A 26,524-nucleotide genomic window follows, 5' to 3' on the forward strand; every position below is an offset into this window, starting at 1 on the left:
TATAAACCGAAGTTGAACCGTACATCCAGTCTGGAGTTGCTGGCCTTCTGTCATACCTTCACCTTCATCTTTCTTCACCTTTTATCAAATTAATTTGAATGTGTAGTTAGACAATAATTCCAACTATTTTTGTCTAACCTATTTATATTATTTGTTCAAGCTTCTTAAGGTTTAAATCAGCTAGCTTAAGACTCGATGAATATGGCACATTTTCAATTATTATTTGCTGCAACACCTTATATCTCAATTGAGCAATCAAGAACCTCTTCAAAACCCTCGTTTTAGCATGCGGCTCTTTTGTAGTGCTATATTGTACGTCGAATTAAGCTTTTGGTTGCATTGCCACAGTTCTAAAGACCCATCTCCAATCTTGGCTACGTATTACTGTATCGAACCCAGATCGGCACCCTGGATGCGAGATATGCCGCTGCAAGATGGGCATAGGCCGCGTGGCAAGTGGAGGGAACTGCCGAGAGGCTTAGAGAGGCTTAGCTAACAAGGTAGAGGGGGGATCTCGAGCCAGTTTCTAGAATACGCGGAACGGGAGAGCGACGATAGGTTTCCATTGGAAGATAGAGTCAAGTTTTGATAGCATGGGTCCCGAGGATCGATCCCCATTAGAACCTCTATGTAGTACTAAACTCTTAGTAAATGCCACAAGTAACTGCACGGTGCCAGTCTACTTAGAGTAGGTAGGTAAGTAAAAGGGATAAATCCTATGCTTATACGTAAGTATTGGCTCCAGAAGAATAATAAGCTTAATGGATATGCGTACATGTTCCCCGGGCTATAGAAGCTTGCTTCCTAGGAAACATGTTTAAAGATTTATTAGCTACTTATTGGCTACTTATTATCTACTTATATCCCTTGTGAACGCTACAATTCGACGCTACAAATTGGCCATGTACGATATCGTACGATCATGCTAATATGGGCTACTTTCGAGCTCTAGAGAAGCCCTCCTTTTTGACACCCCTTAAACCCGAGGGCAGAATGGGTCACAAGGACATCAGATACCCTCTAGGTAGCTATTTGGCGAATTTAGGGTTAAGTATTACTTTAAAAGTCGCTTTACCTACTGTAAGGCCGTAGATCACTACTGTTTCCGCTGCAATGATCCCTTTCTTAGTGAGCAATGTATTTCAGGGCTGTTATACTCGAGTATTAACACCATCCATCTACTACAGTTGCATAACCCCTTATCCTATATTAGAATAGATCTTGCATATATATACCTGCTACTACGTAAGTAGGGTACATAGGTTCTCACTCCTCAAATATCTAACTTACACAAGTGCAAATCCGGTGATCGCATTTCAACAATTGGTGCCCTTATTTTCCACACGGCCACACAAATACTAGCCATACGAGAATACTATTACTTATTAATATTATAAAGTTCCTTGCAACACTCATTTGCACTTAGCAGTTATACCCAGCCTTAGAAGCATTCACAGTGATACGGCGATCCCGTAAATGGGGTCTCCTTTTCGGGTGAACACCATTTTTACCACGATATATATATGATACCATCGTTAGCTTGTAACTGCATTTTGAAATTGTTCTAATATTAAATACTTTTCATGATAACTCCCTCGAAGATTCGGCATAGTTCTATTCCGTACGTAATCGGACCTTAGGCTCCGACCAGTTTTAACTTCCACAACTCAAGATCAATATATCAAACGACGCAAAGGAACTCACTAGGAACATGCTATTTAATGGCTAGTTAGAACCAGGTCAAACAATAACTCAACCAAATAATATCCCATTGAGAAAAATCTCGCGTAAACTAATAAGTACCAAATATGAGCTGATGTTTCTTATAGAGTAACACTTTCAGTTCAAGTGAATACCTGATATAGAACTTTAGGTGGCAGAAAATAGTTCTATACTCTAAATAAGACTAAGTAGGGTCCGATAGAGAAAATATAGAATGATATTGCGAAAACACAAAGAGGGGAATATATTGACGTTAAGATGACGTCTAAATTTCTAATCGGAAATATATCGTCAGAAGATATTTATAAGCTCCGTGTAGCTACTAGGTACATACTGCGTGATATGATACTCTGCACCTATTCGGTACGTATGACGGATTATACTATATAAGCTTACAGTAAATAAATACTCTTTCGATAGACTTGTTGATCAATAAAATTTAATATCATGTCTTGTCATATCATCGCGGCTTGTGCGTAGAGCTCGCATTGCACCATTATCAGTTGGAAATGTTGAGGGGTACCAGACTGCAATCAAGTCACATCGTGTTCATTATACTAATTATTAAACCTTTCACAGAGAATAAATCGCGCTGAAATGAGAATTCTCAAATAGCATACGACAAAAGAGTGACTAGTTGGTTGGTCTGAAGTAATAAATTATTTACATTAAGTTAACATTAAAAAGGTCATGCAAGAGGGCCTGGGCTTCTCAGAGCAATTCATAGCTTGGAGCTGGCAACATCTCTCGCATATAGAATAAGAGTACAACTATAATCGTATTCTGCGTGAATATAATCCCGTCATTTCTATACCGTGGTCCGCACGGCAGCATGACCACATCACCTCGTCATAAAAAACCCAAGTCCTGTTTAGAAGAGGCCGAAGAAGACAGCGGCAAATGCGATCAGAGCACCGGTAGCGCTTGATCCCGCGATGGCAGCACCGGCAGTAGGGATAGCAGTGGGAGCTGGGTTGGTCGAAGAGGCCTCTCCGGTAGGGTATCCAGCAGTCTGGCTTGTGACACTGGAAGTTGTGTTGCCATAGACAGTGGATAGAGTTGCAGGGCCGGTGGAGAGAGCAGGGTAAGTAGCGGCCGGCTGGCTAGGAGTCTCAGCGGGGTAGGTGGGAGCCGGCTGGGTGTTGCCCTCGGTGGGATACGCAGGGGTCTCAGCCGGGGAAGAAGGAGTCTCAGCAGGGTAAGACGGGCTTCCGGCAGGATAAGAAGGTGAGCCTGCAGGAGAGGAGGGTGAGCCTGCAGGAGAGGAGGGTGTCCCGGCAGGGTAAGAGGGAGTCTCAGCCGGGTAAGAGGGAGTCTCAGCCGGGTAGGAAGGAGTCTCGGCAGGGGAAGAAGGATATCCCGCAGGCGATGAGGGAGCCTCTGCGGGATATGAGGGGCCCGGTTGGCTAGGGTATTTGGGGGTCTCAGCCGGGGAAGAAGGAGTCTCAGCAGGGTAAGACGGGCTTCCAGCAGGATAAGAGGGGGATCCTGCGGGATAAGAGGGAGAAGCGGCAGGGTAGGTTGCCGAAGGGTAGGGAACAACGATGGTGGTAGCTGATCCAACGGGGCAGTTGGTGACACTGGGGGCGCACGAGGTGATCGTAGAGATCAGAGTTGTGTACTTGGTCAAAGTTGAGTCACCAGGATAAGTGTTGATACCGGTGGTCGGGTAGACAGGGGCGGAAGCGCTCTTAGATCCAGTAGGGTAGACAGGGTAAGAGGTAACCTCCGACTGGCCACCAGTAGGGTACGAGGGAGTAGAAGCACTCTCGGATCCGGTAGGGTAGACAGGGTAAGAGCTGCTTTCAGACTGGTTGCTAGTCGGGTATGAGGGAATAGAGACACTCGGAGATTTACCACCTGTTGGGTAAGAGGGGATGGAGACACTTCCAGACTGGCCACCGGTAGGATAAGAGGGAACAGAAGCACTCTTAGATCCAGTAGGATAGACGGGATAAGAGCCGCTCTCAGACTTGCTACCAGTAGGGTATGAGGGAACAGAAACACTGCCAGATCCGGTAGGGTAGACAGGGTAAGAGTCGCTCTCAGACTTGCTACCAGTAGGGTAGGAGGGAGCAGAAACGCTCAGGGTCGGGTATCCAGTGCCGAAAGACGCCGTGGGGTAGCCAGTGGCGCTATAGGATTCGGACTCGGTCTCCGGGGGGCAGTCGTCCTCTTCGGAGCTGGTCGATGAGGCAACCGGATATCCAGCTGAGGAAGAAGGGGTGATGACGGGGTACCCAGCGGCAGAAGAGGAGTTGGTAGGGTAAGGGGCCGAGGTAGCGCTGTAGGACTCGGTCTCAGAGTCGGGAGGGCAGTCATCCTCCTCGGGATAAGAGGTCGTAGCATAGTTGGCGTTTACGGAAGCGACCAGCAGGGCGCCGGCGCTAGCATACTTCAATAGGCGAACCATCTTGTCTGATTAATTTTTTAATTCTTCACGTACAAGCGAATGACTGAAGTTGGACTGATCTAGCGATTGATATGCTCACGAGAGGAGGTGAGGGAGCGTGTGATGGGAGAGAAGGAGGAAGCTAGAATGGGTCGAGGTTGGACAGCATGGGCTTTATAAAAGAAAAGTACTGCTAGACTCTTGGAGTCAGCCATTGTCTTCTTTCATACCGTTCCGGCAACCTGGTTCGTTTGCCAAGATCTCCTCTTCGGGTCCTTCTTTCGGACCATTGCAGTTTATTTAGAACAACATGCAGGGATTGACAATGCGGACATAGCCAATGTCAATTTCGGCTGGGACTCCACGAGGCGTGATATGCAGGCACCGGTCAGGGGTGAGTACGATGATGAAAGAAACCCGGTGCATTACATGTGACCTAGTTGGGAAAGTCAGGTTGAGAACCAGGTCTCGCCAGATCCTTCGATCTAGAAGGAAAAAGAAATGGCCGCATTTATGGAATAGTGTATTTTGAAGACATCCTCTTATTGGCGGAATCGTAGATAAACTAGCTAGTTATCCACGCTGCTCAAGCCCGCCTCGCGCTATTGACATTAATGTCCTTGGCTTAACAAACTTCCCCTCTATGTAAGTACAAAGGTTAGGTACGTACGGAGAGCTACATCTTGACTACATCAGTAGACGGCCTCGGTTGTACACAAACAACTGTCCATAGAAATGTTAGCCACTGATATCTCGTTCTTTGAAGAGGAGACTGGTACTCGAAAAATACATACATTAGGTACATATCTCTATGCACATCACCCATCTTTGTACTCACATGCCTGTACACTAGGATGGCAAGATGGATGACACATTAGATATCGTGATTTTGACTTGTAAATGTCATTTATTACCCCTGGCCTAATGCAGGTGTCTTTTAGCTAACGCATTTGGAACCTTCGTCATGGCTTATCTGGAATTTACGAGGAGCAGACGGATCTGGGCTAGTGTTAGACATGGGGAAAATACACTGAAGCCCGAAGCTGAATATTGATAAAAATCCGAAGCCAACTTTAAGTCGGGAAAAAATAGTGCCCTAAGAGAAGAGATTTGCTAGGTATTGATTAGTGTTATCATTAGTCTTGGTACATCAACGGAGCCATAGAAGTGGTGAAAGACTACATGTACGTCCACTATCACATAAATGCGGAGCTGCGGGTATGGGCTTGATACTTGACTGGCGGACTGGTCTCGATCAGAAAAAACAAAAACATTACGTTTCACAGTATGTATATTGTTTTAATCGACTTATCAAGCTCGGAACCCGGAAGCAGAAGCTCATAAGCGGTAAAACATAACGTAACAAAAAGAAACATACCTAAGGCTCAGACACATACTGGGTAAAATAAGTTGTCTTAAATTATGAATTGCCGATCAGTAACGGTATATAAATATATCGATCACGATTAGAGAGTTCTTGTTATGGCTAGTAGCCGTCGGCTATCTGTTCGCTTTGTCTAAAAAACACAAAGCCGACAAAGAACAAGAGCATGTGCGGTCTTGGTAGTGTTCTATGCGGTATGCATGCTAACTTTCTCGTTCGTACAAGGTGACACATGTTTTAATATATCCCAAGGAAAATAGCTGTTACTAGTTGATTGGATTGCGGCTCTGTACCGGCTCCGCCGTCTTTCCTTGGATAGGAAACGAGGACAATCCCGATGTTCATAGTATTTATTAATAACGGAATATAGTCGACTGGCGGACGAGGATTTTGATTGGGGGTTGCTTTGATGATACTGACCACCTAGGTACCGCGAATAATGGCACGAAGCCTTCTAATGTTGTCATGGTTGGCCTTGCAACAACCGCCAACTACGATGGATCTCCAACACTGCTGATTTCGAGCGTGGACGACCACGTCAGCAACTTGGTGCTCCCACGAAGACTAAATGAATAATTAGTCTCATTGCTTAGGACTGCATAATAACACCTCTGGTGGCACTTACTGTGGAAAGTGGTTGGCTAGTTGGTGCGCGCCAAGTTTTTGTTGTGGTGTCGTATACTTCGCCGTTGGTTCCATCGGGATAAAGAATCAGGCTAGGTTGGGCTTTGAGTTTGCCAGTACTTGCCAATCGAGAAATAGCACTTTCATACAAATAAACCAGTTCGGCGACCTTGGCCACCTTTGTGCAATTGATGCCAATTCCCCATGGGGTAATATCCGAATACTCCGAGCTTAGGAGCGCATCGACCACTTGATCGACAAAACTACCATCGGGGAGAGTGTATCCATCTCCAGGAAATACACAAGATATCCAAAATGGGATATCCCCATGGAGAACTGAGGGCGTATTAAAACCGCTTGGTGGTGCACGCGTGAAGAGCTTTCTGATGGCTTTGATTTCGTCGAGCCTGGGGACAGTTTCAAATGCGATGAATCCAATACGAGATCCAAGGCGATCGATCTGGTCGAATAATTGAAAGCGGTCTTTATGCCAATTGAGAAGCTTTTCTAGTGAGTCATGTTCTGCATCGTATTTACCACCATATTCTTGACTCGGAACCATAGTTGCTCCATATGGCCCGATACTTAGAGCAATGTGAGCATTGGGCACCTTGACTTCCTCGGCAATGGAAACAGCAACATCAAGAAAGGGTACAATATCATCGCGGGAAATACCCAGAGGATGATTGGGAGTTTTGGTTCGTGCGAAAGCCTCCGCGGATACTTGATATGTTGCTGTTAGCAATATATCGACGGGGATACTGCCAAAATCCCCTTGGCATGAACGGAGGGTCTCGGGATCATCAATAAGAAGATGAGACGACCATAATGGGGTATTTTCATCAAACTTGACGCCGTATTTATCCTCGAGAGATGTTCCTAACCCTCCATCGAGGAACAAAACGGGTGCAAGCTTGATCTGTGCCATCTCGTTACTTTCCGTACGGAACTCTTCCTATAGATATACCATATATAGCGTTCGAGTAGCGTTCAAGTAGCGTAAGCTGAGAAGAGAAGCTAGTCCACCATTGGTGATATCAGCGAAGACTAGACAGCGAATAGGCTAATTCATAACGAACCATCAGCTTGAGATAGGTAGTATGGCTAGCGATATTCATAAGCTATACGTGTAAGACACACATGATGTAGGTATCACGTGTATATTGTCCTCATCAATCAAATTGATGTGTAAAGGTAAACTTTTGACGATTGAGTGATTTAGTGATTTAGTGATTTGACAAGAGATCGGAAGGCCGGCATCGTGGGGGAAACCTTGGCTGACCTTGGAAGGTGCAGGGCCTCATCTGGGCACCTGCAGCCCTGGAAGCGGGCATTCACATCGACAGGGAACCCCTAGAAACGCCACATGGATACAGCTGAATGAATTGAGTTTTCGGAGAGGATCAACGGAATTCCCGGCACTAGACATGCATCTTGAACAGATCATTACGAACGAATTTGTCTGATTTGTCCAAAGCTTCCGCTAAGCTTTTAGTTGTCTGTTAGCTTATGACCTATGTTGCAATCATCACAGCCACAGTAAACCCGCGTATAATTCCGATATATGGGTACATGTCAGATGCTTGGATGCTGATAGACAGAACCCAACCGGCAAAGCGGCATTACTACCTACATACGATTCCTAGAAAGAAAGAAAAAAACACTTTTTACGCGCTGTCGCGCAAATGAATTCAATTTTCCAATTTCATCTTCTTTTCTCTCCAATTGTAATAATCATCAATAGGTAATTAAGCCTTGCTCTATTAATCTCGCGCGTTTTGTCGTTTAGTATCATCTTCATTCGTATCGCATCGCATAATCATCTATCATTGCCAAGCCTGCTGGCAAGGTAAGGCGACCCAGAAATAAGGTCCCTTTTACTTTTTATTTATCAGTTCCTGTCCCTCCAGTCCGTCATTCGAGTCCTATCGCTACATACATAGTACTTACCTACCTCTATCACTGCTTGTGTGGAGAAGCGCAAAACCCAAACCCACCACCCGCTACCAAGCAATTCTCCAAACTACGACCGCCTCCTTGGCATCCATCATCGCACCTCTTTTTTCGGAATTTCGAACCAACGAACCATAACAAGGATCTTGCGACTTACGCTAACGAACAGGACGGTTTTGTCTGCCGTCGCTCCTACCTTCGGAGCCTGTAGACAAACCGATAGAAAGAGGTACCGTTCTTGACATCATTCGACATTAAGTGCTTAGCGTTCAGCCATTTTATTACGCGACATGTCTGCTCGCGTCGGAGGGGAGGCCGATTCGACGCCTCGTAGCCAAGACCCAGTGTCGCAAGAGGGCGCTAACGGGGTCAATGACGAGAAAAATGTTCAACAGGTCTCCGATGATCATCCAACCCCTGAAGACAGAGCTCATCCGCGTCCTGACGCCGATAATGAGAAGCCAGACGGTCCTCTTCCTCGTAGCAGCACATTCAAGCATAAATTTAAGGAGCAAAAAGAGAAGATCAAGACCAAAACTAAACCTCCCGGCGGCTTTGATCCTACCCCGATCCCTGATGCCCCCCCGGGTTATACCGTGAAATTTACATTTCACCGCGCTGAGAATTTGCCTGCTGCCGACCTTGGTACAGGGTCGTCGGATCCCTTTCTAACTGCCACCTTAACAACTTCACTGCCAAAAAGACATAAAGAAGACCCAGACCTCGTCTACCGGACGCGCACGGTTAGGAAGACTCTTGAACCTCAATGGGAACAGGAATGGATTGTAGCCAATGTCCCATCATCCGGATTCAAGTTGAAGTGCCGTTTATACGACGAGGACTGGCCGGACCACAACGATAGGCTAGGCAACGTAACCATTCTAGTCAATCGCGTTAATGAGGATTGGGAGGGCTTTGGACCAGAAGCCAAAGAATTTGAGGTCAAGAAACGTAGCGGTAGCAAGCGTGCCTACATTCTTAAGGCCTGCATAACTGCATTCGCTAAGGATGTCTCATTAACTCCGAGGCTATATGTAAGTGCTGTTGTTTTGGGCAAGTCGGATCCGCCTTACGGCCAGATGTACACCGTCGGTCCAACCTATTACTTCAAGCATTTCTCACCCATGATAGGCCGGATGATGGGCATAAAAGTGAATAAAGACGAGACTCACGACTCAAATGACTATGATTCGAATGCGGCAGCATCCACATCTCAGGACAATGGCAAGCAGGCGGAAAGGAGGGCTCAGAAGTACGATTTCCAGGCCAACGAAATCCAGCTTGCCGGTCCGGTCCCGGAAAAACTATACCATAGATATGTCGAATTCCGACCCATCATTGGCCTCTTGTTCAGGAGTAGGGGGCTACGCGGTAAGATTTTGAACAAGGCTCTTCACCACCAGCACCACCGCATATACAATTTCGATAGGGGTACGCTTTTTGGTACTTTCGAGCCGTGTTCAGAGGAGGCCAGTCTCCAATTCCTGAAGATGGCACATTACGACGAAGGTGGGCGGATATTCACGTATGTCATTACTCTAGATGGAATCATGAGGTTCACGGAAACTGGAAAGGAATTTAGTATCGACCTTCTCAGTAAACACACCATGCATAGTGATGCCGCCATATATATCGCTTGTTCCGGAGAGTTCTTTATCCGTAGGCTGAAAAAGCCTAGGGTAACCGAGGATCCTGAACCTGGCGAGTCTACTCATCCTGAAGAGCCCATACAGGGCGGACCACCCAAAGAGCCTCCACCGACTAAGCCCGAGTATTACCAGTTGATCATTGACAACGATAGCGGTACTTATCGACCTGATAAGTCGGTGCTACCAGATCTGAAGAAGCTGTTAGAACGTAACTTTCCCGGCTTAGGTGTCGTGACACTAGCGTGCGATGATCCGGAAGACCAGAAATTAAAGGCGGCCCAGGTCAAGGTGAAGAAGAGGGAAGGTCGCACGATTAATATGGTGCTGAACCGTAGCCCTAGCGCGAGCTCGTTCAGTTCCGACGACATCAGCGACCTTGAGGATATGGAACGATCTGGAGAAATAGGACGTAGGAGTAAAAAGGAAAGAGCGTGGGATCTGCTTGAGGAGCCGAGGCGGATCAAGGAGTTGGCAGGTAAAAAGCACGCAGACGCAGTGTCAAGTGGACCGAGCGGTAGTGGTGCGGCCACTTAATGAGTCGATCTTTTTTTTTTTGGTATTCCAATTTTTCTTGAATTTATTCCTTTTCGATTTTCCAATGGGGGAATCGGCAGCCGGCCGCTTGGCATTTCGAGTACAATGGGCGGCTGATCTGGCTCCAGTCACTAAAAAAAAAGTCTGACTGGTTACTTTTTATGACGATCTTCTACACGAATTTTGATTCCCCAGTTGTTTTCTCTCATGGGATGGAACGCGTCTCACGACGTGGGCGTATTAACACCTATGATGCTTTGTAATACCTATTATACTCATACATACTCATACATATTCTCATTCTCACATTGAATTAGGCGAATAATGAACCAATGAAAATTTCCTCTGTTTACTACATAGGTTAGGTACCTACCTACCTATCAGTCTATTTCTAGTGTTCCTCATTCCCGTTCTGTACTATCAGAATCTAGACTCTGTGGGCCTTCGTACGTCGCTAACGAATTTCAGCTCCCCACTTGGTCAGGGGACAACAGACATCCAGGGTCTAGCAACATTCGAGACCACAACCTTAAACTAGCCTCCTCGCCTTAATCACGTTCATCAAGTCTAGACGGTAGTGTCTATACTGTGGGCCCATGGTGGATATACTACTTGGTGTATTCGAATGCAGCAATGTGCCGCGTTCACCACGTGCCGGAGATTATTTATGTGGTTCTAGACGGTGCGTAGCTAAGTCGTTAGCAATGAATGCCCTTATAAGACGGATCTTCCATGTTACACGTCGATACTAAGTCAAATAACGCTATATTCTGATAGCTGGCCGCCCGGAGTTCTACACGACGATTGTCTATAGCGTTATTAACCCTCAACTAGGTAGTATTTTAGTTCAACTTACTATGAAGAGATCGTACGAGTACATAGGTCTTGTTCCGTTCTGTCATGGCAGCTTGTTAGTATTGAGCTGAACGAAATCCCCACGGAGGAATTGTGCAATAGGTATGCCAAGGACTTCTCGTGTTTTCATGCTTGTTATATGACCTCGTGTTCCACTTTCTCTCCGTACGCTTAAGTTAATGCGTTTATGAAAAGGAGTCAGATTATAGGCCAATTGAGGCTCTGGCAACTGTTATCCTAAACATGAGACAACATTGCCAATATTCGCACACCTTTAGATACATGGCAACCTGCTAGTTATGATCCAATCCACCCTGATAGAGAAATTTAGGAGCAGTTTTCGGTTCGACGTCTCGGTCGTTAGTTTAAATAACAAGAGGAGTACTCTAAATCATAATCTACGATGTGTCCTACCGAGTCATTGAACAATTGCAACTATACAAACAACGCGAAGCTTCGTTCAGGCGAGTAACGTAATTAAAAATAATATTTTAACGGAAATCTACTCGAAAGATCAACAATACGCAATAGGCTCAAAGGTCTTTCCAATGCGAAATCTTGCTTTCTACTTGCAGATGCCTGATAAGCAAGGTGTTAGATTGTCACATATATTAGAAGGTATGTCCCAACTAAAGGTTGTAGCTTTTTGTATAAAGATACTTTTTTCGTTTGTCGTTCTCTGCCAGGGTAGAGGGGTCTATCTACAGTATGAGGGCTCACAGCGCCCTCATAAAAGAATAGAAGCCAAGCGTTACTAAATCAATATACTATACCACTTGGTCTACACTCAACCTACCACAATATATCTTAGGTATACTTACAATGAGTGCTATTTAGTCATCCACACTGTACCAACAACGATGGCAATATCATCTGTTAAATATAGTGACACACTAATGAGTGACCTGTAAATATGTGATAAGATCCTAATATTTTAGAGTTCAAGTGTTAGGCTTTTCACTTCGTCATGTTACAGTTTACAATTTAATCCTAGAGACGAAAGGAGTCACGCCAGGGGTATTAATAGGTATTTCAAACGACTCTTTCCACCATAGGGCTTTTTCGAAAGCTGGTCAAAGTGCCTAGTTTATTTGCATACTTGCCTAAAAATCTAGTCATCAACTCGCCTTTTATATATGTGTGATGATACTTCAATCTGAGCCTTGAGATTTAGCTAAACCATTATGTAGCCTCAAGTCATGTTGTCTGAACTGCTATGTTTGATGATTAAGATGACTAGGAAAACATTCATGACGTGTATAGAATTGATGTTAGTATCACGGTGACCGGAATGAATACAGCGCACGTCTTGGGAACTACACAGGTATGAATTTGCATTTAATACCTCTAAAAATGGGTTGACTCGGAGAATCCTCTAAATTACAATTAATATACCACCTTCTACCAATTTTGTATTCGCATTTTCACTCAAAATTTATCCCTAAGCTATGGACGAGAAGTTCTTACATGCCCACGAGGCCATTGCCTTCGCCCGCGAAAACTCGACATACTACAAGCGTCTATACCAATCAGTTCAGAAGGATGATCCAGATCTCGAGGACGTGCCAATTATCTACCCAGATGACTACTGGAACTCAGCAAGAACTGACCTTTCCAGTGTCATGACCGGACCATTCACTACCGGGAATATTCATTGTATAAGCGGACCTACCAACAAGCTTGAGCTTGTACAACTATCAAGGGGAGAGGAATTCAAGCTTTCCAGGGCTAAGTCTATTTTATGGCAAGAAATTCTTGAACCTGAGAAAGTAGAGCGTATTGCCAATATTATGAGCCCCCATGACCTTCATATCGGCTTTTGGGATACGGTAAACATATCCAATGGATTGCTTGTCCCAGAGTTAGGAGTCCAACTATTTATATCAAACGAAAAGACAGTGGACAGGATTATGGAGGAAGTTGAAAGATTCCAACCCAACATTGTATTCGGATCACTACCCGACATCTTTCGTCTTAGCGAGCACCTTGGCGAAGGACATCACACATTACCATCGGTACAAGCCATACTATACCTTGGGGATACCGTACCCAGGGATATTATTCGGTCGTTACATGCTGGATTCCCGAATGCTAGACTCTATGCACCGCTGTACGACAAACCTCAGCTAGGCCCCCTGGCTTTTCCAGGTGCTATTCCAATTATGATTGACCGGGATATCAACCCGATATATAGGGTATGCGATTACGTTGTAGTCATGGAAATAGTGACAGATGACGGTACTGTTATCAAACAAACTGGTGTCAAAGGAAACATTATCATCACGCATCTGATACGTCGCTTGCAACCTCTGATAAGATACCCAATCGGCGACGTTGCGGAATGGGTAGACTATGGCTCTCGAATTTTCAAGTATTGCGGCAAAGCATCAACCAAGATCAAAGTTGCCAACACTATCTTGGACTGGTCTACATTGAAGGATATCACTAGCGATGTCATGAAGACCAATGTCAGTGGACGATTCCAATGTGTCCTGCGCCTCCAAGATGGCTGTCAAAAGCTTGTTCTCCGGCTGGCATATCCGAGGCCGTTAGAAGCGGGAGAATTTCGCCATAAGATTGAAAAGGCACTATGGAAAACATCTTCGACGTGGAAAAACGAGCGCCAGGCGGGTGTTATTTTATGCCTTCGCTTGGAGTGGGTCGATGATATACTACTTTGTGTTGGGGAAACTGGAGAATTACTCGATGTGGTGGATGAGCGTTAGGAAATATCCAAGTAAGTCCTGGCAGCCAAACCCGCCAGATATAAATGGTAAATTAGAGCACATTCACCATTATTCTATGAGGCACAATAAATAATTTCAGATATGGTGTTTATTATCTATAAATATCTCGACTTTTGAGTGCTAAGTTTTATGATGTTGGGATTATGGTCACGTGACAATGGCACCTAGCATTGTCATGTGACCAAGGGTTGGGCCCCACCCACACCCTAATCCAATTGTATTTAGATTCCCCCACTTTTCGTAGATCTTCCTCTTTCATCATCAATCAATACAATAAGACATCACTTTTACTACAAGGGTAATTGGTGATACAAAGTAACTGAATCGATTCCCCAGTCAATCCAACATATGAATATCACTTTAGCTAGGAGTTCCCTCCCTACAAAATCAAAGCCCTTTTCAACACGCAATCATATTCTTCTATACAGGTCCTTTTACGAATATAAAGACTGCATTAAACCTCTTATGGATAGTTCTTGTCAGGGTATAAGTGGGTCAGGGGTAACTGCAGGAGTCTATTTACTATATAAGAAGCGTTACTAGTTCAATCGATCTATTCTAACATTCTCTCTATGTATAGCATCTATAAAGTGTATAAACTCTAACAGTTCCAACTATTTTTCTTTTCTTTTCTATTTAAAGCAGCTGAAAAGCAATCACTTCGAAATGGATTAGTTAACTCACTTCATTACTTACTTATTACGAAGATCAATATCCTCGAGTTCAAACTCATCTGGATGTACAAGTGGCTGCTTTGGTGACGGCTTTGGGGATCTTTCCCCTTTGGCTATGTTGGTAAATGAAGGTTTTCTTCGCAGCTCTGGGTTGCCTGTCGCACCATCAGCAGTCTGCCGCCTCTGCATAGTCGGACGACCATTAGGCTCTTGCACAGGCTGATGGGCCGGCTCAGGTATAGTAGGTTGAGTGTAGGGATTGTTAGAAAAGTCGAATCCTGAAAAATCACCGGCTTGGGCCGGCGGTAGTGGTTGCGAAGTCTGATTGTGGGCTCGCGTCTGAGCTTCGAGGTCTCGCACGAGCCGTCTTGCACGAGCCGACCTTTTCTGTTTAGTTTTCTTGCAGTCGAGAACACACATTATTATGCAAAGACTAAGAAGGATAGCAATTATAATCCCACCGGCAATCATACCCCCGTCCAATATGTCGTCACTACGCTCCTGATTATCAGCCGACATGTTGATTGATAGTTTGTGGGTTTGATTTGGTAAGTATGGCTTCTAGAATATAATTTGAAGTATGATATGGTTTGTTATTCGTTCCGAATGATGACACATAATGACCGAGAACAGATACTCGCCAGTAGATTAACCTACTTAATATATTTGAACTACACAATCAAACAAAATATCGTATCGACTTGAACATTCGCAAAGGTTGCGGTTGTTTAAAATCAATTTATACGTTTGAAAACACGATTTAACGTATACGAATATCAATATAAAACTGTTGTGTAAAGTTTTCGTAAAGTTGCTGGTTGTTCATGGACAGAAGCTTTGTTCTATATATTACTAGGTAGCTACCTATTAAGTAAGAGTTTAAGAGTAAATATTTTTGATGCAATAGTAAAACCTTTCTATTCGCCTCCTTGGTCTTCCCCTATGTGATTGTTCATTACGATAAAAGTATGAAAATTACAATCCCGCCATCTGCTTGTGCTTCCGAGGTACGACAGGGCCTGAGATAATTCTCCACTATAGAGCTGCAAGGAGTAGCACCAATCAATGCTCAGCTAAGACTTAGCAATTACCTATCATGGAAAGCTGCAAGCTACCCCTGGCCAGTGAGACCTTGTCAGTGCCATCGAGTTATCTTCTTACCTTACATACATATATGCAGTTCATATTTATGTCTTTTACATGTGGTTAACCTACCTAAGCAGTGTTCACCTCGGATACTACTTCTTACGTTGTAGCCCTGGAGTTTAGGCCCGTGCCTTATCTATCTTCGTGCAGTTAATTCCGATTGGAAAACCCCGGTAAGACAAACCACGCCACATTACCTGCAGTCTCCTTGCATAGATTTATATTATCATCCATGCTGCTAGAGAAATCACCATAGATCATTAGTAGTTATGTATTCTTCCTTACTTTATTAATAGTTTTTATCAGTGAAGTCATACATAATATGGAATTAAGACATATTGGAGAAAGCTTCCACATCTAGAATGGATATGTCATCTTCTGGGCTACGAAGGATCATTCTCTCTCATATGAGAATATACCAAGATAGGAAGAAGTAACAAGACTTGGAAACTCTGGGCTTCAATGCATTATCATGTGGAACCCGGCCGGCCTTACCAGATGCACGATAAGAAGCGTCTCTCCCCGACTTTGCTCAATAGGTAACGTAATAGCTCGATAAACAGAAGAAGCATGGGATCACAATACGTAGCATCAATGTAAGTTAGCCCAACCGTTGTGGAACTTTCAACTCTATCGAGTCTATGTAAATAGCATTGTTGCATCGACCATATCTGTAGCGACTGATCCAAAATACAAAAAGATTATATCTATATCGAACATTCGATGATGGCATTAATGAGAAAAATTCGGCTTAAATTACAACCAGTCGAGATGTTTACCTTCTAGATACATTTATCGAACTATATGGGGTACGCTAACATGGGGCTGGGTGTTCGACCTTATTCGGGAAGGTAGCGGATCATCGGCTTGTGATCTGTATGGATCATTAAGAGATCTAGGCGCGCACTCGGGGTTACGCCGCTGACTCGTGGAACGCTACTCTATTCTCCGATCGATGGAAAAACAGGGGAAAGCAGGGTATCTCGAGAGCCTCGTGCCTGTAATTTTAGGAATAATGATGCACGTCAGACGGGTCCGTCCGACGGTGATATTCTCCCCCCTAACGGATATGAATTGGCCGGAATTAGTACCGAGCTCTACGATGGTAGTTGATGCAAGCGGCGGCATTTAGTACGGCCCTAAGTATCTTAGGTAGGAGAGTGTAATTGAACTAACAGAGATTTATTCAGGTGCCGTTAGGGTCCTTATTTACGATGGCTATGATGACATTTCTCAAAATTATTATGGTTGTGTAGTAGGTAACGCTGAGTTAAATCTGGACCTGGCGGTACACGTTGCCGGATACCGTTCGGACTGGAGACGGGTTTATGAGTTTACTTGAAGGGGGTGTGATCTTCACTCGAATATTTACAGGGGGGGCGAAGGCTGGGGGGGAAGGGGAAAAACTCTGCTGGAGATTTCAGGGCTGGCCGTCCAAAGTCATGTATTGTGTATTGTCACATGCGCTATCAATTTACCGCGCGACACCTGTCTTTGGTACATGAATGATGCATGCATCTGCAAGTTGGCTGCGAGTTGTCTCTTAGACGCCTCAGCGTCTTATACAGCACCGTCGTAATGCGGGGCAGACGCGGTACTTGTAAGTGATCCCCGAGGGGAGCTCTCCGTAGTTTCCGGCTTAGTCCGTCCCGGCATTCGATGAGTAATTAGTCCCTGGTTCGAACGGGATCTTATATACCTAAGCTTAATTTATAAGATGTGATGTACCAAACTTGATACTCGGATAGGTCAGTGAAGTTATGTAAAATATATTAGGGATTGATCACGTTATATATACCCGTGAGTTGCTCATTCATAGAGGCTATTTATCAACTTACGCGTTGCTGATCACTCATAATGAATACGAATAACGTTATACTCTCTGAGGTATAGTATATATATTTCTATATGTAAGAAAACATGCAAACCGCTACTCTCAATGCCGACTGCTCGGTAATTGCGGCAGCGAGAGATGATCACATCATGTTGTATTACCTGTAATATAATATAAAAGCCTGCTGGACTTGCCGTGGAATTCCACTCGAGATACTATGTGCAATCTGGAACGAGAAACAAGCTCAGTCTTGGCTTCTTGGCCCTTTATATATTCTGGGCATTGATAAGGAGAACATAAGGGGGCATAAGGGGGGCTAATTACCGGATTAGGAAGGCCGCCCATTGGGCACCACGCGACGTGAGCTCAAGACTACTTCTCGCAAGAAAAGCAACGGCTTGGCGCAGATGTCCGATACAACATCATGATACTGCTTGCTAGATTTTCTTTCTCCACGCTATTGGGTTCGACTCTTAGCCTGTGTTGCAACCGGCCGCCCGAATCCACCACATCCTAGGGCTTTACTTAACCTCATCCTTGCTCCGATCCCCGGTTCGGATCTAGGCTCTAAGTCATGGGCTGCTACCTCAACCCTGGAGAGCTTAGAGACCCCATATGTCCCAAGAGCTTACACTTGCACCCGCCACCGATCCCTGCGGAAAAGTAGCAATGCCTCTTCATACCTAGGAAACAAGCTCTACTAACTACCGCGCTTCCCCAGCCCATGATAGCGTTAAGATCTCACCCTGCATGTCATGTTGGCGCTGCAGGGCGGTTGAAGAACAAGGGTCCTTGATAAGATATAGACAGCTTCGCCTAAGTCATCAGGGTCCCCTCACTACGGTTGGCCAATACTTGCTGGAGGGCCGCTTATTACAAACTACATCGTCATCTAGCCTGTCCGACTATATCGCCGAATAAGACCCTAATGCCGTATAGGAGATCTGCGAGTTTCCTACCAAGGAAGGTCATGATCGACGGGCACGAGATATATCGAGGCTCAGATGAAGTCCTCACCATGATAAATAGTCGTGATGCCCTCGACTTGAAGAGATATTCTGTTCCTCATCACTCGCAGACAACTCAGCTTCAGATCATTACCCCTTAGTACTTCCACCTTGACTTGCTCCAACATGCGTACCGCCGCCTTCTTTGCTCTCCTGCCTCTGGCATTCGCTGCCCCGGCTAAGCGATCCGCGCCAGCTCCCCTCATCAAGCCTCGAGGATCTCAGGTCATCGAGGGCAAGTACATCGTCAAGCTCTACGAGAATGCCGCGATCACAGCTCTTGATGATACCATGAGCACCTTCCAGGGTGATGCCGACCACGTCTACAACGTCGAGGGCTTCAAGGGCTTCGCCTCGTCCCTGACGGCCGAGCATCTCGAGCAGCTTCAAAACCACCCCGACGTAAGTCACACAGTAGACTCATTTATCAAGGTCCACTCAAGATCTAACCAGTTCGCAGGTTGAGTTCATCGAGCAGGATGCTGTCATGAGCATCAACGCCTATGTTACCCAGAGCGGCGCCCCCTGGGGCATTGCGCGTCTATCCCACAAGACAGGCAGCAGCAGCTATGTCTACGACGCCAGCGCCGGTGCTGACACTTGCGCCTACGTCATCGACACCGGTATCTACACTACGCACTCGGTATGCATGACTCGTGGAACTCGTATCGATATTTACTAACAAAGATTTAAGGAGTTCGAGGGTCGCGCTACCTTCTTAGCCAACTACGCCGACAGCTCTAACTCTGACGGTAACGGCCACGGCACCCACGTTGCCGGCACTATTGTAATACACCCCCTATCCCTGAGCCAAGCCCATTCGGCATGCTAACCATTTTCATCCCAACAGGGCAGCAAGACCTACGGTGTTGCGAAGAAGACTAAGCTGTACGCTGTCAAGGTTCTCGACTCTAGCGGTTCTGGTTCTACCTCTGGTGTCATTGCTGGCATGAACTTCGTTACCTCCGACGTCAAGACCCGATCCTGCCCGGCCGGTGCCGTCGCCAACATGTCTCTTGGCGGTGGTTCTTCGTCCTCGATCAACAGCGCTGCCAAGGCTATGATCAATGCTGGAGTTTTCTTGGCTGTCGCCGCCGGTAACGACAACCAGAACGCTGCCAACTCCTCGCCTGCCTCTGAGCCCAGCGTCTGCACTGTTGGTGCTACTACCTCGTCTGATGCTCGTGCCAGCTACTCCAATTACGGATCTGTGGTTGACATCTTCGCCCCTGGTATTTATCCCAAGTTTATGAGCTAAATATTACCTGTGCTAACAAATTAAAAAGGCAGCTCTATCCTCTCCACCTGGAACAACGGAAACACTGTGAGTTTATTTACTAGTCTAGTCGCTACATTAGGCGCATAAACTAATTTTCATTTTAGAACACCATCTCCGGAACCTCCATGGCCACCCCCCACATTGCTGGTCTCGGTGCCTACCTCCTAGCCCTCGAGGGCAAGAAGACCCCCCAGGAGCTTTGCAGCTACATCGCTTCCACTGCCAACAGCGGTATCCTATCTAGCATTCCGTCCGGCACTGTCAACAAGTTGGCATTCAACGGCGCTCCTTCATAAAGGATGTACAGGGATTTTAGTGGCTATTTTGTAATGGGATTGTTGTGATGATGCTTGCATGGGACTGGTGGTGATAGCCTCATATTATTGGCCTCCGATATTTTACCGATTGCTGTTTTCTAGATACTGAGGGTGGCATGTAGCTTTCAGAGCTTTGAACCAAACCAATGCTACATAATAGTTCGAAGTCGGGGACCTGCGGGTTTGTTGGGGACATGGTTCGTCCCCACGGCTATTCGTATAGCCTAGGAAGGGTAGAAATATACGCTGCCATTGGTTACCACTCTTGGAGCATGATTTGCATCTACCATATGAATTAGCCGCGACAGAATAATTGACTAATACATTGAGAAACTCATCTCATCGCCCGTGTCTTCAACCCCTGAAATATGTGTGAGATTCCCCGCACATCGAGTATATACATACCTAAATGAGTGAATGCTTACAACACCGCAACAATGTTGCGATTGACGCTCTCCAATATAAGTGGGAATTACTCACGCGCCGTTGGAGCCGGCATTCAGGATATATCGGAGAACCGCAACTTGTTCGGGATACCTAGCTGGGATCTACGATCACAGGGAGATGGATAGGTTTCGTACAAATTAATAAGTAAGGTAAATCACCCACCGGGATATAATAAATCGACGACCCTAGCCATTAAGAAACGTAGAGTCATTCATTATGCTCCAGGATGACGAGTTCCCGTGAGCACGACACCCCTACAGCACATTAGAAAGCCTCGCATATTTTACACGGAACTTGCGCACCCATTCGTACTAATTCTTGGCACACAAGGGCATCATGGATGGAGTGATCAGGATATACTGAAGTATTCATATGTAAGCAATGGTATTTGGGACATATATTTATACTACCAATAAGCTAAATAATAAGGGGCTAGCTGGTTGTAGAGTTAACACAAAAGCGGCTGTTAAGAAATGTATCGCCAAAGGAATCTAAAGTGATTCTATGACTCCTTGTTCGAAGGCTAAATGAATATTCCCCGAGACACACTATTAAGTAAGATGGGAAATATATATCACCGTCGAGGGAAGCAATCTGTGTGGGTATGAATGTTCAAATGGGTGGTCAATGGGACTGCTATCAGGTTCAGTACGAGGCATCTATCGTACCAAGAACATGTATAAGTCAAGCTTCCCCTTTCATTCGTGAAAAACCCTAGTTAGTCAATGAAGTCGCTCATAGTGCTTATATACCGTATTACTTTCTGCATATTTTATGAATATTACCAGAACTATATTATGAGGTAAGACTAAGATGCTATTTCAAAATGTACTTCAGCATCCTTAGTAGCTTATTCTACCCCAACAGACATCTGTCTATAAGATATTGGCCATACTCACTATTCGCTCTTTACTATTTGGATGTTTATATAATGTCATTTAAAAGATCTAAAGACGTCGAAGGGACGAAATCAAAGCGCTTTCGAGTTACTTCAGCTTGCTTAACTGAACTAGTAGCCGTATGACCTATGTTATGAAAGGGGGGATAATCTCAGTGGTGTTATTTTTGGGAGTTGAACTATAGTATTTTGAATAATTTAAATCTCTCTGAATGTTTCCTAGAAATCAAAATAAATGTTCGTCGAAGAATTCTCAGAATAATGATTCAAAAAACAATTAGCTGGTAGTCTTCGTGGACTTTGTTAATGCCACTGACTACCTTGTAAATATGAGTTCAATAGTTTTTGGTGAGAGTTATATGGCTTATGTTCAACAAGAAAATAGTGAATACCATATAAAGCCAACATGATTAAGATTAATATCTATAATCTAAAGTAAATATTACGAGTTCCTAAGTCACAGATTCATTCTCTTTCTTGTATGTACTTCGTATACAGGCACCTTTCACAGCTGTGGGGACGCTAGAAAGTACTCCGGATCTCGGTACCTGCTCGTGCGACAGTGGCTCCATGATAGATAATTCCGTATCGGGGCTAGGGTCTCCCACTGATTCGGATCGGAGAGATCCACTAGTGCGCCTCCTAGACCCCTGGTTAGGTAAGGATATCAAATTGTCTAAACCTGTCTAACCTGGAATAAACCTTGAAACCTTTAAAACTCCTGAGTCGTAAATGTTAACGCCCGACGTTGATCGAACGATTCAACGTATTGTCTAATATTTCTTTCATTCACCACATCTCAATTCTCAATGCTATTCTTGGTTTATTGTTAAACAAAACTTCTGTATTAAACCCCCTTTAGCTTGAATCTCCTTCTTGGACGGGCCATACACTGCGACCACTGCGACCTGCGATACGAATTTTCAGCTACGCCTTTACCTTAACACTCGTTTACCCACGTCCGAAAATGGCGCGGCATCTTTCCGTCGTCGTCATCTTGGCGGTTGCGGTTTTCTTAATCTTGTCTTTCATGACATCTTTCGGTGGGAAAACCGAGCAAATACGACAGGTGTTACCTGCGGCGGGCTTGACCGAACGGCCGTTAGGTGCTGCAACTGCGATCACAGCAGATACGAAAGCACACGTAAAAATAGATTCGGCCCCTGACATGAAAGAGGACGTGAAAACAGATGCGAAAGCGAATGTAATACCAGACCCGAAATCCGACTTCCCTTCATTGTCGAGCGGAATCCTTTCAGGAGGCGCAATTGCCCCGAAACTTGAAAACGCCACCATCAAGTACGTATACTTCCCAATTCCACAATGAATAATACATACGTCATCTTGTATATTCTTTAGCTTAGAATGTGTATCATGAATTTTGCTAACTTGTCTTGGTTCCATGTAGAGCTGAACTCGGCCGTTCGACCTGGAAATTCTTCCATACCATGATGGCGCGATTCCCCGATAAGCCCACCGAAGACGACTCCCTCGCGCTTAAGACTTTCATCCAACTATTCGCGCGCCTGTACCCATGCGGCGACTGTGCGCGACATTTCCAGAAACTTCTCGCCCAGTATCCACCTCAAGTCAGTTCGCGCAGCGCGGCTGCGGGGTGGGCATGCTTCGTACATAACCAGGTTAATGAGAGGCTGAAGAAGCCCATCTTTGACTGTACTCCCGAGAAGCTCGGGGATTTCTACGAATGCGGTTGCGGGGATGACAAAAAGGAGGCTGCAGACAGCATAGGGGAGCTGAAGTTGGAGAAGGATGGGTGAGTATCTTCCTCCGTGAAGACCATATTTAATATCGTTCGCATACTAACTTTCTGGCTAGATTGACCAGGGGTGGTTAATTGTATAATTACACAATATCAATACACTGTTTCTGGAAGCATAGCGATTGGGAGTTCTTGGTGGTTGGTTTTGATCTTAGAATAGGAAATATTAAGCTTATTGTAGTTTGTATGCGTTTACAGTGTCTAGAATATCAATATGTTGTTGTCTGTCGTATTGTGCTTTCTAATATGCAAACCTCAAATCTCAAAATGATCTTTAAAAATCGGTACATACGTGCATATGCAGGTACACGGGCTTAAGTATCTTATCGATTCCAGATTTAGATATCTTATCATCACATACGTACCATATGATAGAGACCACGTGACCTGTATATGGGGTTTGTATCCAAGGCTAACAATAGCTCCCGACCTCCGACCCCAGCCTTGCGCGTCGGAGCTGCCTTGAGCTTGGTCAAACAATCATTGAAGCTGTTCCTGCCGTCAATCCACCAACCCACCAACCCACTAAGCTTCTTCAGCTTCTTCAGCTTCTTTCACCACATTTTCTATCGACAACAACAAAACCTTGTTCATACTTTTACAACCATTACTCCGACCTTTGCTTATTGAAATTACGCATCTTTCTTTATCCCCGCCTCCAGTCTACAATATGGAGTTTGGCAACAGGGGTGTCTTAAATGAGGGTACGTTGTGATCGTTAGCTATCGAGACTCGGGTCCGGAGAGGTTCAACTTAGGCGCGCAGAGCTAGACTAACAAATTGTTAACTAGATGGAATCCATGTGGATATGGAAAGACTAAAGAAGGGCGAGGTCAAGTAAGTACTATGAAATAATCTATAATAATACCCAACCAACCAACTAACTGATTATCAGCCTCGGAACTTCGATGTGAGCTTGACTTTGCCGACCTATACCGGGGAATAATCGTGAATTAACTTGGTGCTAGCATGGCTGTGACATTCAAGGATGGTGTCATTCTCGGTGCGTGCGATACCTTTATTTTCAATAATCAATAACAAACATACTGACATCGCCTGCTGCTTTCAGGTGCTGACTCGAGAACTACTACCGGAGCATACATCGCGAACCGAGTTACGGACAAATTGACCCAGGTCCATGACACTATCTGGTGCTGCCGATCTGGTTCGGCCGCCGACACACAAGCCGTGGCTGATATAGTCCAATATCAGCTTGGTCTATTCGCGATGCGAAATGGCAAACCCCCTACTACCCAGACGGCCGCGGCCATCTTCCAAGAGATCTGTTACTCGAACAAGGACCGGCTAAGGTATGTTCATATATATATAATATTGCAGCCCATCTGTGAGGCTCATACTTATACTAATGTGACTGTCTTACAGCGCAGGTCTCATTATCGCGGGTTGGGATGAGCGACACGGCGGTCAGGTCTACTCTATTCCTCTCGGAGGCTCTCTACACAAGCAATCGTATGCGATCGGCGGTTCCGGTTCGACTTACATTTATGGTTACTGTGATGCGAACTGGAAAGAGGGAATGGAAGAGCAAGATGCTGTCAACTTCGTCAAGGGTGCACTGGGCGAGGCGATTAAGTGGGATGGCAGCTCAGGAGGAGTTATTCGTATGGTTGTCTTGACGAAGAAAGGGGCAGATAGACACCTGTACTTGCCTGACGAGAACTACGAGGTGCGGCATCAATAGATCCCATTAGACATGGAAACATAGGCGAGACCCAATAGCGCTTTGAGGGTTAAGTATGCCTCTCCATATCTGTACAATATCACCCGAATTCACGTGTCGCAGCCACTGCAAGCTACGCGGCGATGATTTGATATGAGGTCAATAGAAGCTTTGCAATGAGGTGTATTGGATTTCCAATCTCTTGGGTGATCAAATAACCAATCTGTGGCAACACCCCCGTGAATGGACGGATGGATTCTCAAATGCTGCAGGGTTGGGGGAATTTTGAGCTCCAATCCTTGGCAGCGCGCACACAATAAGGCGGTGAGCGAGATATATTATGTAGGTACGTACGGCATCGAACAAATCATATAGCTCAGGTTGTCACATGGCGCGACGGGATATCGCCAATAGAGTCGCAATTCGACTGACGAGTTGAAAGTACATAGTAGTTGGGTCACTCTGACAATACCTGACTTACCGACCTGTCCTAGATACCTCCCTATCATGTTGCAATCTCTTGCAATCTCTTGTAATCTCTTACAATCTCGTTACTGATAAGTGAAGGTTAATCTCGGGGTGAGCCGGGTTACGTGGAAATTTGATTCAGATTAAACGGTATGTTGGCTCTACGGCCGGATGGACAGACAGCTTTCGTTGAGCTTCCGAAGCAGAGCGATAGATAATGAGAATATCTGATTTGAAGCTACTTTGTAATATATTCAACTAACCTCTCGCTTCGTCTATCGTCATTAGTGCTACGTTAACGATGCCTAACGCACCTGAGGTGTGATCATGATCACCTACCTAACGTAGGTACTCTAAATGAAGCCGCGGTAGTAACTCTTATGCTTCCCTTCGGGTAGTCATTTAGCCTAAACATCGAAACGCGAATAGAGAGCAACGTCAAGTCTTGGCAAGCGTTGCTGCAAAGCGACTGTAGGAATGAACAACTATTAAGATATTTCCGAACCCTGCATCTCACCGTTTTCGAGGTGAGAAAATTATTCGAGCGGTGGAATAGGGGGAGACGGACGTGCTTAAGAGAGTTTATTAGCCAAAAGGCCCGTCCCGTGTTTTTATTTCCTTATCTGATCACTCAAAAAACTCGTGGGGGTTAATGGAAGAAGAAGCTTACGAGCACGATGATGCCATCAAGTAACATCTGCTTTTCAATTTTTGGGACGCCGCATTGTCAGCCTCTCGAATCGGACAGGGGGGGAGCCAGCACCCGCCATTGCCAGGCTCTTGGCACGGGGATAAAGTGCGGGATGGTATTAGTTACCTATGATACGCATCTACATACATGGGGCATGGAATTATACTACCTAGTAAGTACATTTATGGAGAGTGGATTTTCAAGACCAAGAGATCTTGGTCGGAAATCGACAGCAATAGATACCATGCGACCATAAAGGCTTAGACTGAAGATGCTCGTGAAAATCATGGAGTGAGATCGGCATACGACGTGAAGGGTTAATCTAGAACGAGGTCCCTGAATCGTAGACGCCGAGAATGGGACCGGACTAGAAGAACGGCGGACCCGGATTTGCCGGGCGAGCGTGAACTACTAGACTAACTAGCCAGCGTATTTAAGGGTC

At 45.2% G+C, this 26,524-nt stretch overlaps 7 protein-coding genes across 7 annotated transcripts; 5 read left to right on the top strand and 2 right to left on the bottom strand.

Annotated features, from left to right (window-relative positions):
• Window positions 1-2,593: 2,593 nt before the first annotated feature.
• GL218_06849 (DNA-directed RNA polymerase II subunit RPB1) lies at window positions 2,594-4,135 on the bottom strand (the record flags this gene model as incomplete). Its single annotated transcript, XM_033583578.1, has 1 exon — window positions 2,594-4,135. One exon carries the CDS (start codon window positions 4,133-4,135, stop codon window positions 2,594-2,596), a length of 1,542 nt encoding a protein of 513 aa, XP_033433017.1.
• A 1,786-nt stretch (window positions 4,136-5,921) lies between these two features.
• Window positions 5,922-7,050, bottom strand: GL218_06850 (Homocysteine S-methyltransferase YbgG; the record flags this gene model as incomplete). Its single annotated transcript, XM_033583579.1, has 2 exons — window positions 5,922-6,062; window positions 6,124-7,050. 2 exons carry the CDS (start codon window positions 7,048-7,050, stop codon window positions 5,922-5,924), a joined length of 1,068 nt encoding a protein of 355 aa, XP_033433129.1.
• A 1,315-nt stretch (window positions 7,051-8,365) lies between these two features.
• Window positions 8,366-10,258, top strand: GL218_06851 (putative c2 domain-containing protein; the record flags this gene model as incomplete). Its single annotated transcript, XM_033583580.1, has 1 exon — window positions 8,366-10,258. One exon carries the CDS (start codon window positions 8,366-8,368, stop codon window positions 10,256-10,258), a length of 1,893 nt encoding a protein of 630 aa, XP_033433128.1.
• A 2,303-nt stretch (window positions 10,259-12,561) lies between these two features.
• Window positions 12,562-13,839, top strand: GL218_06852 (AMP-dependent synthetase/ligase; the record flags this gene model as incomplete). The annotated part of the gene is made up of 1 exon (XM_033583581.1): window positions 12,562-13,839. The coding sequence occupies one exon, from the start codon at window positions 12,562-12,564 to the stop codon at window positions 13,837-13,839; it is 1,278 nt and encodes a 425-aa protein (XP_033433131.1).
• Window positions 13,840-18,647: 4,808 nt separating this feature from the next.
• Window positions 18,648-20,096, top strand: GL218_06853 (Cuticle-degrading protease; the record flags this gene model as incomplete). The annotated part of the gene is made up of 6 exons (XM_033583582.1): window positions 18,648-18,923; window positions 18,982-19,164; window positions 19,216-19,308; window positions 19,372-19,753; window positions 19,808-19,845; window positions 19,905-20,096. The coding sequence occupies 6 exons, from the start codon at window positions 18,648-18,650 to the stop codon at window positions 20,094-20,096; spliced, it is 1,164 nt and encodes a 387-aa protein (XP_033433130.1).
• Window positions 20,097-22,429: 2,333 nt separating this feature from the next.
• Window positions 22,430-23,317, top strand: GL218_06854 (FAD-linked sulfhydryl oxidase ERV2; the record flags this gene model as incomplete). Its single annotated transcript, XM_033583583.1, has 3 exons — window positions 22,430-22,761; window positions 22,871-23,236; window positions 23,299-23,317. 3 exons carry the CDS (start codon window positions 22,430-22,432, stop codon window positions 23,315-23,317), a joined length of 717 nt encoding a protein of 238 aa, XP_033433125.1.
• A 595-nt stretch (window positions 23,318-23,912) lies between these two features.
• GL218_06855 (Proteasome subunit beta type-1) lies at window positions 23,913-24,944 on the top strand (the record flags this gene model as incomplete). The annotated part of the gene is made up of 6 exons (XM_033583584.1): window positions 23,913-23,946; window positions 24,034-24,079; window positions 24,138-24,152; window positions 24,211-24,245; window positions 24,312-24,552; window positions 24,626-24,944. The coding sequence occupies 6 exons, from the start codon at window positions 23,913-23,915 to the stop codon at window positions 24,942-24,944; spliced, it is 690 nt and encodes a 229-aa protein (XP_033433124.1).
• Between the last annotated feature and the right edge of the window lie 1,580 nt (window positions 24,945-26,524).

Source organism: Daldinia childiae (assembly GCF_008694065.1).
Source record: "Daldinia childiae strain JS-1345 chromosome Unknown Scaffold8, whole genome shotgun sequence".
NCBI classification, from domain to species: Eukaryota; Fungi; Ascomycota; class Sordariomycetes; order Xylariales; family Hypoxylaceae; genus Daldinia; species Daldinia childiae.